The 12569-nt window shown below is 38.0% G+C and overlaps 1 protein-coding gene across 1 annotated transcript; it reads right to left on the reverse strand.

Annotated features, from left to right (window-relative positions):
• Nucleotides 1-849: 849 nt before the first annotated feature.
• On the reverse strand, nt 850-7172 carry LOC141474001 (arylacetamide deacetylase-like 4). The gene is made up of 4 exons (XM_074161654.1): nt 6990-7172; nt 5006-5222; nt 1957-2020; nt 850-1624 (listed from the first exon to the last, which is right to left on the reverse strand). The coding sequence occupies exons 1-4, from the start codon at nt 7170-7172 to the stop codon at nt 850-852; spliced, it is 1239 nt and encodes a 412-aa protein (XP_074017755.1).
• Between the last annotated feature and the right edge of the window lie 5397 nt (nt 7173-12569).

The raw sequence follows: 12569 nt of genomic DNA on the forward strand, positions 1-12569 counted from the left end.
GCTGTGCTTCCCTACTTTCTTACATCTGTGATCTTCAGAACTTTTTCAACAAATATAGCATAACAGGTAGTCTTGAGCATAAGATAATCTGGAAAGCATAAGATAAATTTGAAAAAGGAGTACAAAAAGGAAAAGAAAGGAAAAGAAGTCTCACCTCTGCACTTCCCTAACAGGTACACACTCATTAAATTTTAGGGGTTCCAGTTTAAGAATCAAGTTCCAAAACAAAACATCATTTGTCAGATTCCAAACAAAATCAAACCCATAGTAGATCTAGTTTAGAAATTCTGCTTCAGACAGAAGCCTTTCTTTTGACTACACTTCTTCAAGAAAAACGTAGTCTTTGTGCAAACTAACCCTAGAAATTAAAATGCATTGCTGTAATTTCACTGTGTGTCATCAGACTTCACAGAACCTGAGTCATTTCACTCTCCATCTGATACAGTGAGCATCTCCTGTCTCTCACAAGGGCCAAAGTAGACCCTTGTTGTTGTCGTCAGCATTTCTGGGCCGCCGAAGAATCTTCAGGAAGAGCTGTTCTTGCTGCTTGCCTTGAGCATGTGCCAGCCACGCACAGACACTGGAGTTGTTGGAGTTGAAGTGAAACAGTATGTGCCAAATGCCTCGCTTTTGCATCTCCGTCTTATTGGAGATTTTACAATACTGTTTTCTGGAATGGTGCTTTAAATAATCTTAACATTTGTTTGAGAGTCATCGCAGAAGAAGAAATCAGAAAGTGTAAAATGCAGTCGAAATCCAAAACGTAAATCAAAAGTGTTTCGGTTCTTCGCCAAGTATAAATTTGCCAAGGGTAATGTGAGACTTGCATCTTTGTTCTGAAAAATACTTTTATAAACTGTTTATGTAATTCACAGTACTATCCATTATCTTCTTTCCAGATAAAAAGGAAAAAATCCCATAGCCAAAAAAGGCTAAAATTCCGTGGAAACCACTCTCAGAATGATACCAGGTCACTTGAACACCATTGTCCTCTAATCGCTTCTTGTACAAGAGTCCATCATCCCTAAGTACATCAAACTCACATGTCACGATGTAGGATTCGGGGAGCTGGGAAATAATAGAATCTTCAGCTAAAAGTGGGGAAAATGTTATTGCTAAGATTTCTTTTATTGCTTCATGGACTTCAGGCTTATATGAAGTGGATTTCTGTGGTATGTAGCCTCTAATCTTGAATTCATCAGGAATAATGTCAGCACTTATCCATTTTTTATACTTTTGTTTCATACTCTCAGGAACGTGGCAGCTTTGTAGGACATCTTCCAAAATTGATGGTTCTTTGTTAAGATAACGAAAACAGAAGTAGAGAACCAGCTTCCGAAACAATATGGGAACTGAAGCGTTCTGCTGATAGGAAGGCAAATGAAAATCTAGCCCCTGTAGTCCTGGATAAAGTAAGATCTGAGCACGTACTTTTGGAAGATCTCTTTTATTCAGCAGGATTTGGCAAATAACCGTCGCAAAATTAGCTCCGCAGCTGTCACCGCTGATGATGATGAGAGCAGGATCCACATGATACTCTTCTAAATTCCTCATGAAGTATAAGGTGGCATTGAGACAATCCAAGTACTGCCCTGGGTATGGGTGTTCAGGACCCAAACGGTAACTGAAATGTCAAAGATATTGTGGTTATTGTCAAAGTAATCACAAAAATTTATTTTGCATTGTTCATGTTTGACCGATATGGTAGTTATGTAGGCCTTTTTTTCTAAATTTTAAAGGTTATTTTTCTTTTTCACTCGTGTAGATTGGAAAGGCAAACTAATGGTTTTACAGCTATTTTAGGCTACTTTTCCTATAAGCACATTTCTAAATTAAATGAAAGGCAAAAGTGAAAAATAGGGAGCATGATCTGAAGTAGTAAATATTTTCACCATATTTTTCAGAAATGTTTCAAATGTATTACCTTAAATACTTCTGTGTAAAAGTAGCACTTACCCAACAGACACAACCACCGAGTTGCATTTTTTGGCAATATAGCGGCATATTCTTTCAAAGGCTCCTAAAGAGAAAGTTTATCAGAAACGGTGTTGTAAAAATCAAGTATCCTTTTGAAATGGAAATATAGATTCTTGAACACGTGCACTGCAACACGAGACCGATGAGTAACTTCTGCTATGCTATGTGGGCGCTACATGTAAACCTATTTTCTGGTTATTAGCTAGTGGCTGTTTGGGCAAATATAAGCATGTAAGGTTGGTAATATTAGGAAAAAATGAAAGTCTGTCCAGGCTGGTATCACATCTCAGCTGGTGGGCAACACAAGATGTCTAAGGAGAAGAATGAGCTGAGGAGAAGCCTACAGTAATAAGAAGCATACAAGAAGTTGAGGGTCAGGGCGCTCCTTTCAGACAGAAACTGTCCCTCTATATTTAATGCCACTGATTAATCTTTCTTTCTTGAATTATTCAGACCACTTCTTGGACCTATGGTTTTAACATTAACAACTTTGTGCAGTGAAGAATTCCACAGCTTGTGTATAAAGGTGTAAAGAATCATTTCTATTTGCTTGTTTTGTACCTGGCATTCGCTACTTCCCTTTGGTGACGTTAACTCTTGTACTGTAACAAATGGTGGATAATCATTCCCTGTTTAACTTCTCTTGCTTCTCATGGTTTTGTAGGCATTTAGTGTATCTGTCTTTATCCATCTTTCCCAGCCTGAAGAGGCACGGTCTTCACTTACTCTTTTCTCACCTCCGCAGCCTCCCGCTGAGTCTCTCTGGTACTGCTCTGTCCTTTGTGAGGTCTGGGAACCAGAACCATAAGCACTATGCAATAGTTAGATGCACCATGGATTTATTGCAATGGCATAAAGAAGTTTCCTGTTTTGTCCTTATAATAATCCCTAGGATTTTATTTGCTTTTTGACTGCTGCTGTGCACTAAGTCAGCATTTTCAGGCAATTTTTTACCATAATCCCAAGATCTTCTTCCTATAAGGGAGTAGTCTCTTAGAGTCCATTGTTTTATTTATAAAGTTAAGATGCTCTGTTCATCCGTTTGACTTTTCTCCATGCCATTCCACCTGTCATTTTATTGTCTAATCCTTTGCTATCATAAAGACATTCTGCAGTTTTTCAGGGAAGCATGACTTCCATCTGTGTGGATTTTAAGGAGTGAGTCATATTTATCTGTCCACTGATTCTGTTCTTCATTGAAGCTTCTGCTCATTTACTAGTTGCAACTTCAGGCTTACTACTATGTAGATTCCCCAAGTCCTTTTAAAAACTTGTCATTATATTAGTTGCTTTCCTGTTACCGAGTACCAACGGGAATTCAAATGGAAGGTCAGGTACTACAGTCAGTGTACAGGTATGGGTGTTGTGTTAATCCATGGCATGTGATATAGCTCCCTCGGTGTGCTAATTGTGCAACAGCAATTGTGTTGTGAACAACAACTACAACTACGCAACTTTGTGGTGTGGTTTTTTTCCTTCCAGCGAAAGGAATTGACCTTTCACTTAGATCATAGAAACTTATCTCCTGAGCCCTCAATGCCACTCAAACTAGCCTTAGAACCAGAAGCATCACAGCTGTTGTCAGCCTGACACTGCACCAGGCTAACAACGCTCTGCAGTAAAACACAGGTAGATTATTTCTGCCACGGTGCAGAACGATCCTAAGTTACCAGAAATTACGTTATCATTTCTGCACAATGCTAAACGAAGCTAGGTAGGCTCTCAAACTCATTAGCAGATCACTGAAATCCGCCTGACGTAGTGCTAGTGGAGACTTGCCCTTTGAAACAGTGAAGGATTCAAAACCCACAGACTTCCTTGTCTGCCCCCTGAATGAAATCTAGATTTCCGTTTTAGGTGCCTTGGCTTCCAGACAAAGCACACGCGGACTTGGTTGCTCAGAAAGAAATCCAGAACAGTTGGGAGGCTGAGCCAGCAGCTACTGAGACAATCAAAGGGTTGTCTCCCTTTCTCAAAAAGGAAGAAAGTATTCTGTGCTGTGTTACCACAAGAATCAAACTCCCCCATTAGTTCTATTTTAATGCTCACTTATTATTTATATCTTCCTTAATTTTGATTCCTTGTTTGCATGAATGGGAATATATTTACAGATTTTTTTAATATATATTCTTTAAACTCTTTCTTGGACTATGTTATAACTTTTAGACATCCTTTGATGCATGGACTGCAAGTTGAGAAACACTGACTTTTTTAGTGTTTGTACACAAAAGTCGAGCGCTGAGCACAGAAGTATATCTTAAATTCTCTACTTCCAGGCCATATCCAGGCTTACAGGAAACACTTCAGTCCCATTGAGATGCAAAACTAAAAATTTCTCCTTGAGAAGTAACCAAAGCATTGTTCCAAAGAATGAAGCCAGAATGTATTCCTTCTAGCAGTAGCATTGCCATTTTCATGATACTGTAATTATTCCAGAAAGTAGATCTACACTGAGTTCAGTATCAGCCTAAAAAGGTTTTAAGTAACATTTCCAGAAAAGATGGAGTACAGAGGAGGATGAGGGAAGAGGCAAGAGACGAGGATTCCAACCCTTGCTCCAGGACTGCTGCTATACCTTATTTTCAGCTTGCCATTGCTTAAGGTACGAGGACATCCTGTGAGCTGAACTTCCCTCAGAGTGACCTGTGCATTTGCGTTTTGTTTAGATGGTCTCTCTTTCTCTGCCCAGAAAACTACATCTTTCTCAGAAGAGCATCAACAGGAGGAGGAGCAGAGTCCCTCTGCTGTCAGCTGACAGCTCATGGAGGGTTTGCTGAGTCACAGGTTTGGATTTAGAAGCCTCAGATCTACTTTCATGAACTTTTCCTGTAGCCCAAAGGAAGTAGAAATGTGATGACCCTTAACTGTGCACTAGATGATTAATTCCGCAAGGTGCTTTGCAGTTAGTATCGGGATTGCAAGACTATTGTCATTAGGAAGGACAGGTGAGATATTGACTGACACATCTGAAGGTGAAAATGTAAAGGTTTGGATTTGATTTTAGAAATAAAACTCGCCGATTTCTTACTAATGCTCCCAAATGTGCCAGCGCCTCCATGAAAATACAGTATTCCTCTTCTTTTGCCAGTAGGTGGCCATTTAGGCTGATAAATCCTCAGCGGTACCTCATCTACTTTGAGATCTTTGATGAGAAGTTTTGAATCTCTGCACGGGGGTATTCCATCTACCAGAATTCGCAATAAGCTGAAATCACTGCAGATCCCGAGCTTCTGCAAAATCTTTCCCTGTTGAAAAGAAAGAATTCAGCACATGATTAGTGTGAAGGTTTCCAACTGTCTTTAATTAAAAAAAAAATAAAATCCTGCCTTTATTTTAGTGTGGTGTATTTCAGAAGAAACTGGGGGCGGTGCTTCAGTGGAGTTACTGTGACTAGTGAGAAGTCATTGAACAATTTTGATTAAGTGTTGCTAAAGATTGCCGAAAAGTAACATGTCGATCCCATTCTGCAGAGGCACTTGTCCTCTTGCTCATTGTTTGTTTTTGTGAATCTAAAAATAATCAGAAATGTATTTAGGCTAAAAATATGGGGGAAAGGAAAAGACCACTCATTGATTTTGAAATAAGCGTTAGAAGTGACTGTGGGTGTGAGGGTGATGAAAGCAGATTAGAACTGTTGCTTGTAGAGGTAGGCTCTGCTAAAACCTCTGGGGTTATCATAGGCTCTGACATACACCATGGTCAGGAAGAGAAATAGTGTTTGTTTATATTTCTCACAGTTAAAATGAAGAGAGAGCAACATTTTAGAAGATATTTTAGTATTTCTTGTATTAAAGATACCATATTTGCATGAAAAAGTACAAAGAAAATTGTGTTACCCTGAGAAGAAATTTTTGAGCTTTGGTGGGAAAGAAGAGACTTGGCGTATTCAAGCTGTGCCATAATGTCTTAACTTTAAAATCAAATGTTGTGAAGTTCAACATCAAAATAGTTTGCTATTTGCAAGGGGGCAGATTCAGTGTCACTTTCAGCCCAAGGAAATGAATATTTTAAGACTAACATACATAGATCTAGAAGGCGATTTAATACACTCGCTAAACACTACTTGTTTATCTTGATTATTTTTTTTTCTCTAGAAATCTGTGCAAAGTTGCTGTGACTTTGACAGTGTCACACAACTCTGGAGGTGGAAGGAACAAATGCCAGCTTGATAGTTTTTTAATTGTGTAACACTTGGATTCAAGAAATGACTTTCAGCCCCGTAACTGGTTGCGAAAAGGAGTAGGTTTGTTATTATCTTGATCTGGAAAAAATAGACAAAATTTTGAAACTGAAAATTTCCTGATTTTATGTTTTTTTCGATAATAATTCTTTTCCACTTCCCATTTGGAAGATTTGTAATTTTGTCTCTGTTACAGAGTTAATGGAAATAGATATATTGGAATTATGTTAAATTCACTGTCATGTGAGTAAATACACAAACACACTGGCATTTTTAAAGAATAAGCGAAACCTAAACAGGTTGTCCTTAAATATACCTGTATCTTACTTTCTGAACTAGCCACACAAAAAGAAAGACCTCACCATTCCTGCTCGTTTTTATTTTTAATTATTTTATTGTTCAAAGTACACTGTGTGTATAGCTCTATGAATATATAGATATGATTATGGATAATAGGTATAAAATGAAGCAAGTGTGAAGAGCAGTAATGTAGGCTTGCTTCTGAATAAATGGCGTTATTACATGTACATGCAGCTCAATAGGTGCTGTATACATACCGTTATTTTTTTAAATTTACGTGTGAAACAGTTTTCCAATATAAAGTGGCTGCAGTCTGACAGATGCACTGAAAAATCTAAATAAGCTTTGAAGATTAGTCCTATCAGTTTTATGAGTCAATTTAAGACGATTTGGTTCATATAACAATGCTTACAGGCTTCAGGGGAGTGAATTGCTTCTTCTTTTCTAATTTTTCTTAAGCCATTATCTTCCAGCTCCCAAACACGCTACCAAATTAAAAGCGAAGTCCCCAGTTTTAAGAAAGTTAACTTACCGAGATCATGGCTGTAATCATCAATGAATGATAAAAACGAAGCTTTAGAGGTTGGTCAATTCCAGGTGGCAGTTCTGAATTGAAAAAATCATAAAGTACCCCTGCCAGAAGCAGCGCTGGTATTATAACAGGAGAAAAGAAAACCATTCCTAGTATTGCTAAAGTTGTATAAAGCGATGCCATTTCACTTCAATAGAAGTGATCGTTAACAAAACCTGTGCTCTCCTGAGCCTTGTTTCTCAAGTGGTTCTGAGGCGTCTTCACAGAAGACTAAGCACCCAGTTCATAAGCAGAAATAAGTTTATTAATGTTGCAATACCCTAATTTTCTCCACCCTTCTTTTGCTAATGATAGTATTGGCAACGCTTCCTTATACTAAAAAAGGGGAGGGGGAAATTTTTACCCTTTACAAAAGGTGGAGTTTTAAGTCTATGGGATTGATTTATGTCATGAGTTCTTCACTAACAATGAGAAGCGATTGTTCAGAGGGGCCCTTACCTGCAGATTGTGTGTGTTTGGTTTGTTGTGGGTTCATTACAGATGGACGTTGCCTTTGTAGCGTTACATTTTAGTGATGTGGGGCTACTTGCAGTTGTCATCAAGCTGTATACTTCTCTGAGAAGAAAAATAGTTGAATCCAAATTTTTTTCCTAAACTTTGTTTCATAGTGGGATGCACACTGCAAGTCTCAATGTACATCAAGGTCTCTCCAGATGCGCCGTGGTGTGTCGGTAGATTCAAGCCACTATTGTTTCTTGTAAAAGCTTTTCGCTAATTGCACTCTCAGAATTTTATATTCATTGTAATTCTTGTTTGTCGTTTAATGTAGTGGCATGATGTATATTATTTGTGAGGGATGATTAAAGTTAGTGACAGTTGTTTGGTGAAATAGTGTTTCTGTTTTGTATCCTTCTTACCAGAATTTCATTTTCCGTACAATTTTAAACTTTTTTCCTGGTCTGGTTTTTACAATGAAATTCCAGTCTGAAAACTGAATTAGTCCATAGCTTCATTAGCGTAGTATTTAAAGCAAAGCGATCATGGCAGCTGATTTGCACAATTTTAGCTTGTGCAGATAAGAACGTGTGGGCTAAAGCAATGTAAGTTTGCGCCAACGTTTGTGAAATAGGCAAATCCTCAGCTGTTCAGTGCTTATTCTGTCCTAAGCCTATCAGTGTTTGTCCACAGGGCTTTTTCTGCAGCACGGCAGGGTCATCCCACTGATGTTTGGGGTTATTAGTTCTGTAAATAGTTTCTATGTAGTGTGATATTATAGCACAGCCTGTGGGGCTTTTATTGAATATTTGTTTTGCCATAAATTCCTGGCAAAACAGCAGAACGCCCCAGTTCTCACTAGGTGCTTATTTCTGATGTCTGTGCCATTAATCGAAATATCCTGAAATAAATTACCACATGCAAATCAGCTTTAAAAATTATATTTCAGCATTCTTGATGATTTCTTATGTTTGAATCCTCAGAGGAGAGAAATTCTGTGCTTTAAAAAAACCTCTAATCAAGAATAGTAAACTCATAAAGGCACTTGTTACTGCAGCGGCAGTAAATCAAACTTTCAAGAGCAACCAATATCAATTGAATCAAATACCTGATATTTGTAATAGATCATTTCAGATTATGAAAGCTTCATACCAAAGAGGTCTACATCTGCCGTAGCTGCGTAAGCTGTTGCTGACACTGTATTAGCAGGAATCTTTTCTTCACAGTATTCAGTGAGTCAATAATTAAACACCTTTAATCAAAACCACAACACCTCACAGATGACATCTCTGTTTTGAAACCCCGATGGATCTGATAGAGTGTAAGGAATATTTCTTTACTGTCTTTTTTGTTTAAATAAAAAGGGACAGTTTGGAGGTTTTGTTTGTTTGCTTTTTGCTGTTATGCCCTGGCGGTTGTCTTCAGTAAGAATCTGTTTACAGTCGTGACAGTCCGAACAAAAATATTCCAGATACACATTATAGCCCTTCTGTTAAAGAAAAGTTGGTTAAGTAATGTTTCAGAATAATTTCTTAATATTTTACTCTTACTTAATATCTTAATATTTTATTCCAACTATGCTCTGAGTGTGCTCAGTTATAGCATGGTCTAACTGTACGCTATGGCAGCCCCTCAGTCCTTCTTCCTGGCCTGTTACCCTAATTTCTGAGGTTTTCCAGAATCAAGCAAATCGCATGGACTTAGATTTACTCTGTCCTTATGGGGATGCTCATATTCACAACTCTTTTGTGATACTTATATTCCAAAATGCTCATGTGACTCAAATAACCCTCTTGCTGCATGTCGCGTTTCTCCTGATGCTTGTTCAGAGTGCTTCAGATATTTCCAGTCTGGTCAGCCATTCCTGTACCTGTAGATGTACGGGTAGAGATATCTGTGATCACTGTCAGTCTCTCACGTTTCTAACAATCAGTGGGTTTTTTGGTGGGTTTTTTTCACAATTGGGAAATGCCTCTTTTTGAGGTGTTAAATTGTCAAAAAAACCCCAGTTTTATTCCATTTCAGTCCACTCCATGAAGGAGTACCTTCCATCTTTGCAAACAAAAAGGCTTTTTCTGTCAGTAGGTTGATACCCATCTTGGATAGAAAGCTACTAGTAGTAGCTCTTTAGAATGCAGGTGTTTGCTGATGTGTTTTGCTTTTATTCTTTCAGCAGACTCATTGCAAAACCCCAGCTTCCACCAAGTCTCTGCCTATCTGTAGATGAGAACAGCCTTGCATTAACTGATGAGGATTGAAGAGATTCCACTGAACTTGAGAAAATTAACACAGCCTGGAGCTTGGCATTGTAATATGCGTTATGGACATGCATGCGATTCTTTATTCTTATAAAACAATCAGCTACTCGGAGCTCACAAAATTGATACTTCATTTATTAAATTTACTGTCTCTGGAGACTGACATGTTTAATATATCAGTTGGTGAGTACAGAACTGACGATAATTCAGTTAATTCTTCCCATTTTCTCATCAGTGAGCCTCTGTTAATGCAAGTAGTTACCTCTAAAATTTATTCTTTTCTTTATTTTTCAGCATATCTCTAATGGTTGTAGTAATGATGGGAAGGCAAAGTATTATAACAATGCCTGTTCAAAGAAAGATGATCTTTGCTGGTTTATGCCCTGTTTAACCTGTCGGTTAGGTGAGGCTGTGGAATCAGAGACCTCTGCATTGATTGAGAATGCATAAAACTCATCAACTTCACATCAATTATTTATTGACAGGCAGGCAGCTTTCAAACCAAACACTAATAAAGGGGAAAAAAATCAGGGTAGTTGCTGCTAATGAGTTAAGCGATTGTCATGTGTTACTGTTTTTCTTGTAATGTCTTCCTCTAAAATATTGCAGAACATTTCATTTCTGATTGTAGACTGTATTTCCTAATACAGCCCACAGTTGGCCTGTAGTTAGTTGGCTATTGCCGAGCTACTATGTGTAATACAGGAAATACTACAAGGATTAACTAAAACATGGTAAAGTAGCAACTGTAATGACTGAGGTATTGATCTGTCAAGTACAGTCAGGCTTCATAACTGACTGGAAGGCATGAAGCTAAGAAAACAGGAGAAAATGTATTCCAAAGAAGAATTAAAAGCAGAAATAATAGCTTCTGATATATAATTTGCCTGGCTTTTGGTGTTTTGTTTGGTTTTTTGGTTTATTTACTCTAGGTAATTTAGTAGGACAATTAGACTCTGTGGTACTATTTAACTAATTTCAGTTTTACCAAGTAAAGCATGTAAGAAACTTAGTGTCCTCCAGTTAACATTTCCTTTCTTGTATTTATGTAAACAAATACTGAAAGTGCCTCAGACCTCTTCGTACCTGTAAGCCTTAGTCCTCCGATCTGCAAGATGGATTTAGTGTGCCCTTTATGGTGACGATAAGAACCTTTAAGGAATTACAGCTTAGTATGTGCTTTATGATACTGTTTTTTAAAGGTGCTCTGTATTTTCTTGATCCACCTCCTTCTTCATTTGCCTGCCTCCTACCTACATTTCAGTGTCCTTGCTTTTTGTTATCTCCATCTCCCCACCCAAATTAGTAGCTGCTCCCGATGTGTTTTGCTCTTACTCATGACTGAAAGCCATCTTTCATTTAGTCTGCTGTAAATCTATATTTTACCCTTTCTTCCTCTTAAGTTATTCTTTGAAGTCCGTGCCTTCCAAATGACTTCTGGGTTAAACATCTGCCAACAAATTCTGCAGTAAAAAGCTGTACTGTATTAAAAAAAAAAGAATCAAACAAAAATGGTGACAAATATGTATTAGCGTTCAGGGATGGAAATTCAGATCCTGTGCTGTACAATTCAGAGCAGGTACATATTTGAAATGGTGACTCCATAGGTTTTTGTCGTGTAGCATTTTGAAATGCGGACATGTTCTTGGATGTCTGTGTGTCGGTAGCTGCGCAGCTCTGTTCCTCAGAACGGGTGAACTCTGCTCTGCACAAATGGAGTCCAAATACGCTGCTCTGGAACATCCACCTGGGATTCCATGACAGGTCACCACACCAAAATGTATTTTTATTAAGGCGTAAGTGGCTTGAATGTAAATACAAAAGCTGCAACTGGCCTTAATTTGCTGTGGCCAGGTTTGTCTGAGACTCATTACTCTAAATATTTAGGTTAGCAGTTTCCTCACTATCATGAGACAGTCAACAAAGACAGTGAATCACTGAGGAAATGGGCAATCAGAGAGGGGAGACTGACAGGAATAACAGCAGCCATAGTGTGCAGGATTGTGCCTGTTTATTTCAGGAGCAGTACAGATAACGTGCATCGTAGGGAAAGAGTAATGTTAAACGCTTTTAAATAAATAATATTATTTATAAATCAATGGAGTTAACAAATTTGGAATGTTTTCTAATGGCCTGCTTATTTTTCAAAATACTTGCTGTTGTATGTTGACTTTTAACTAGAGTGGTACAAAGAGGTAATGTAAAGATAGCAAAGCAGGAGATAATTGAAGTTGTAGACTTGTGTAATAAATCACTGTAACTCGATTGGTTTAGAACAGGTAACCTAACGTTAAAATTGTAATGGCTTAAAATGTGCTCCTGTTATTAAGCATACAGGTTTAGTATGTGAAGGCGTAACAACAGGGTCAGTAAAAATATTTAAGTCTAAAACACAGATTGACCTATTGTAATGCCATCCAGGTACTCGTATTCTGCAGCCAGAGCACAAGGTTTGCTGGGTCACTGCTACCACTAAAAATCAGTTGTGTACTGACATCTGGTGATCAGAAGGATGTACAACAATTTGCTTTCCCTTTCTTAATTTCTTATAACATCTTCTGTAACACATAGCTCTTCAAAGAGGGTCGAGACCTCCCAGCTGCACTGAACTTTCCAACATTTCACTAGTTTTCAGGTCCTGACAGCATTCTGATTTGTTCTGGAATCCTTTTATTTGTGATATACTGCCCCTTTACATTGTTCCTCTATGAGAAAGTGCTTCCTGCTTCAGACAGTGCAGGCCTATAGTAAATACAAGCTCTTTGTAAAGTACTGTATAGTCTTTTATCTATATACAAAATGTATATGCATGATTTTTTAATAGATG

This window comes from Numenius arquata, chromosome 20, assembly GCF_964106895.1.
Source record: "Numenius arquata chromosome 20, bNumArq3.hap1.1, whole genome shotgun sequence".
Lineage (NCBI taxonomy): Eukaryota > Metazoa > Chordata > Aves > Charadriiformes > Scolopacidae > Numenius > Numenius arquata.

Bases quoted from the DNA above. Each gene is read 5' to 3' on its own strand.
- LOC141474001 (XM_074161654.1), bottom strand. From the start codon at position 7,172: ATGGCATCGCTTTATACAACTTTAGCAATACTAGGAATGGTTTTCTTT. The intron at 5,223-6,989 runs GTAAGTTAACTT...TCTTTTCAACAG, and splicing joins TGATTACAGCCATGATCTCG to GGAAAGATTTTGCAGAAGCT. The intron at 2,021-5,005 runs GTAAGAAATCGG...CTTTCTCTTTAG, and splicing joins TGGCACATTTGGGAGCATTA to GAGCCTTTGAAAGAATATGC.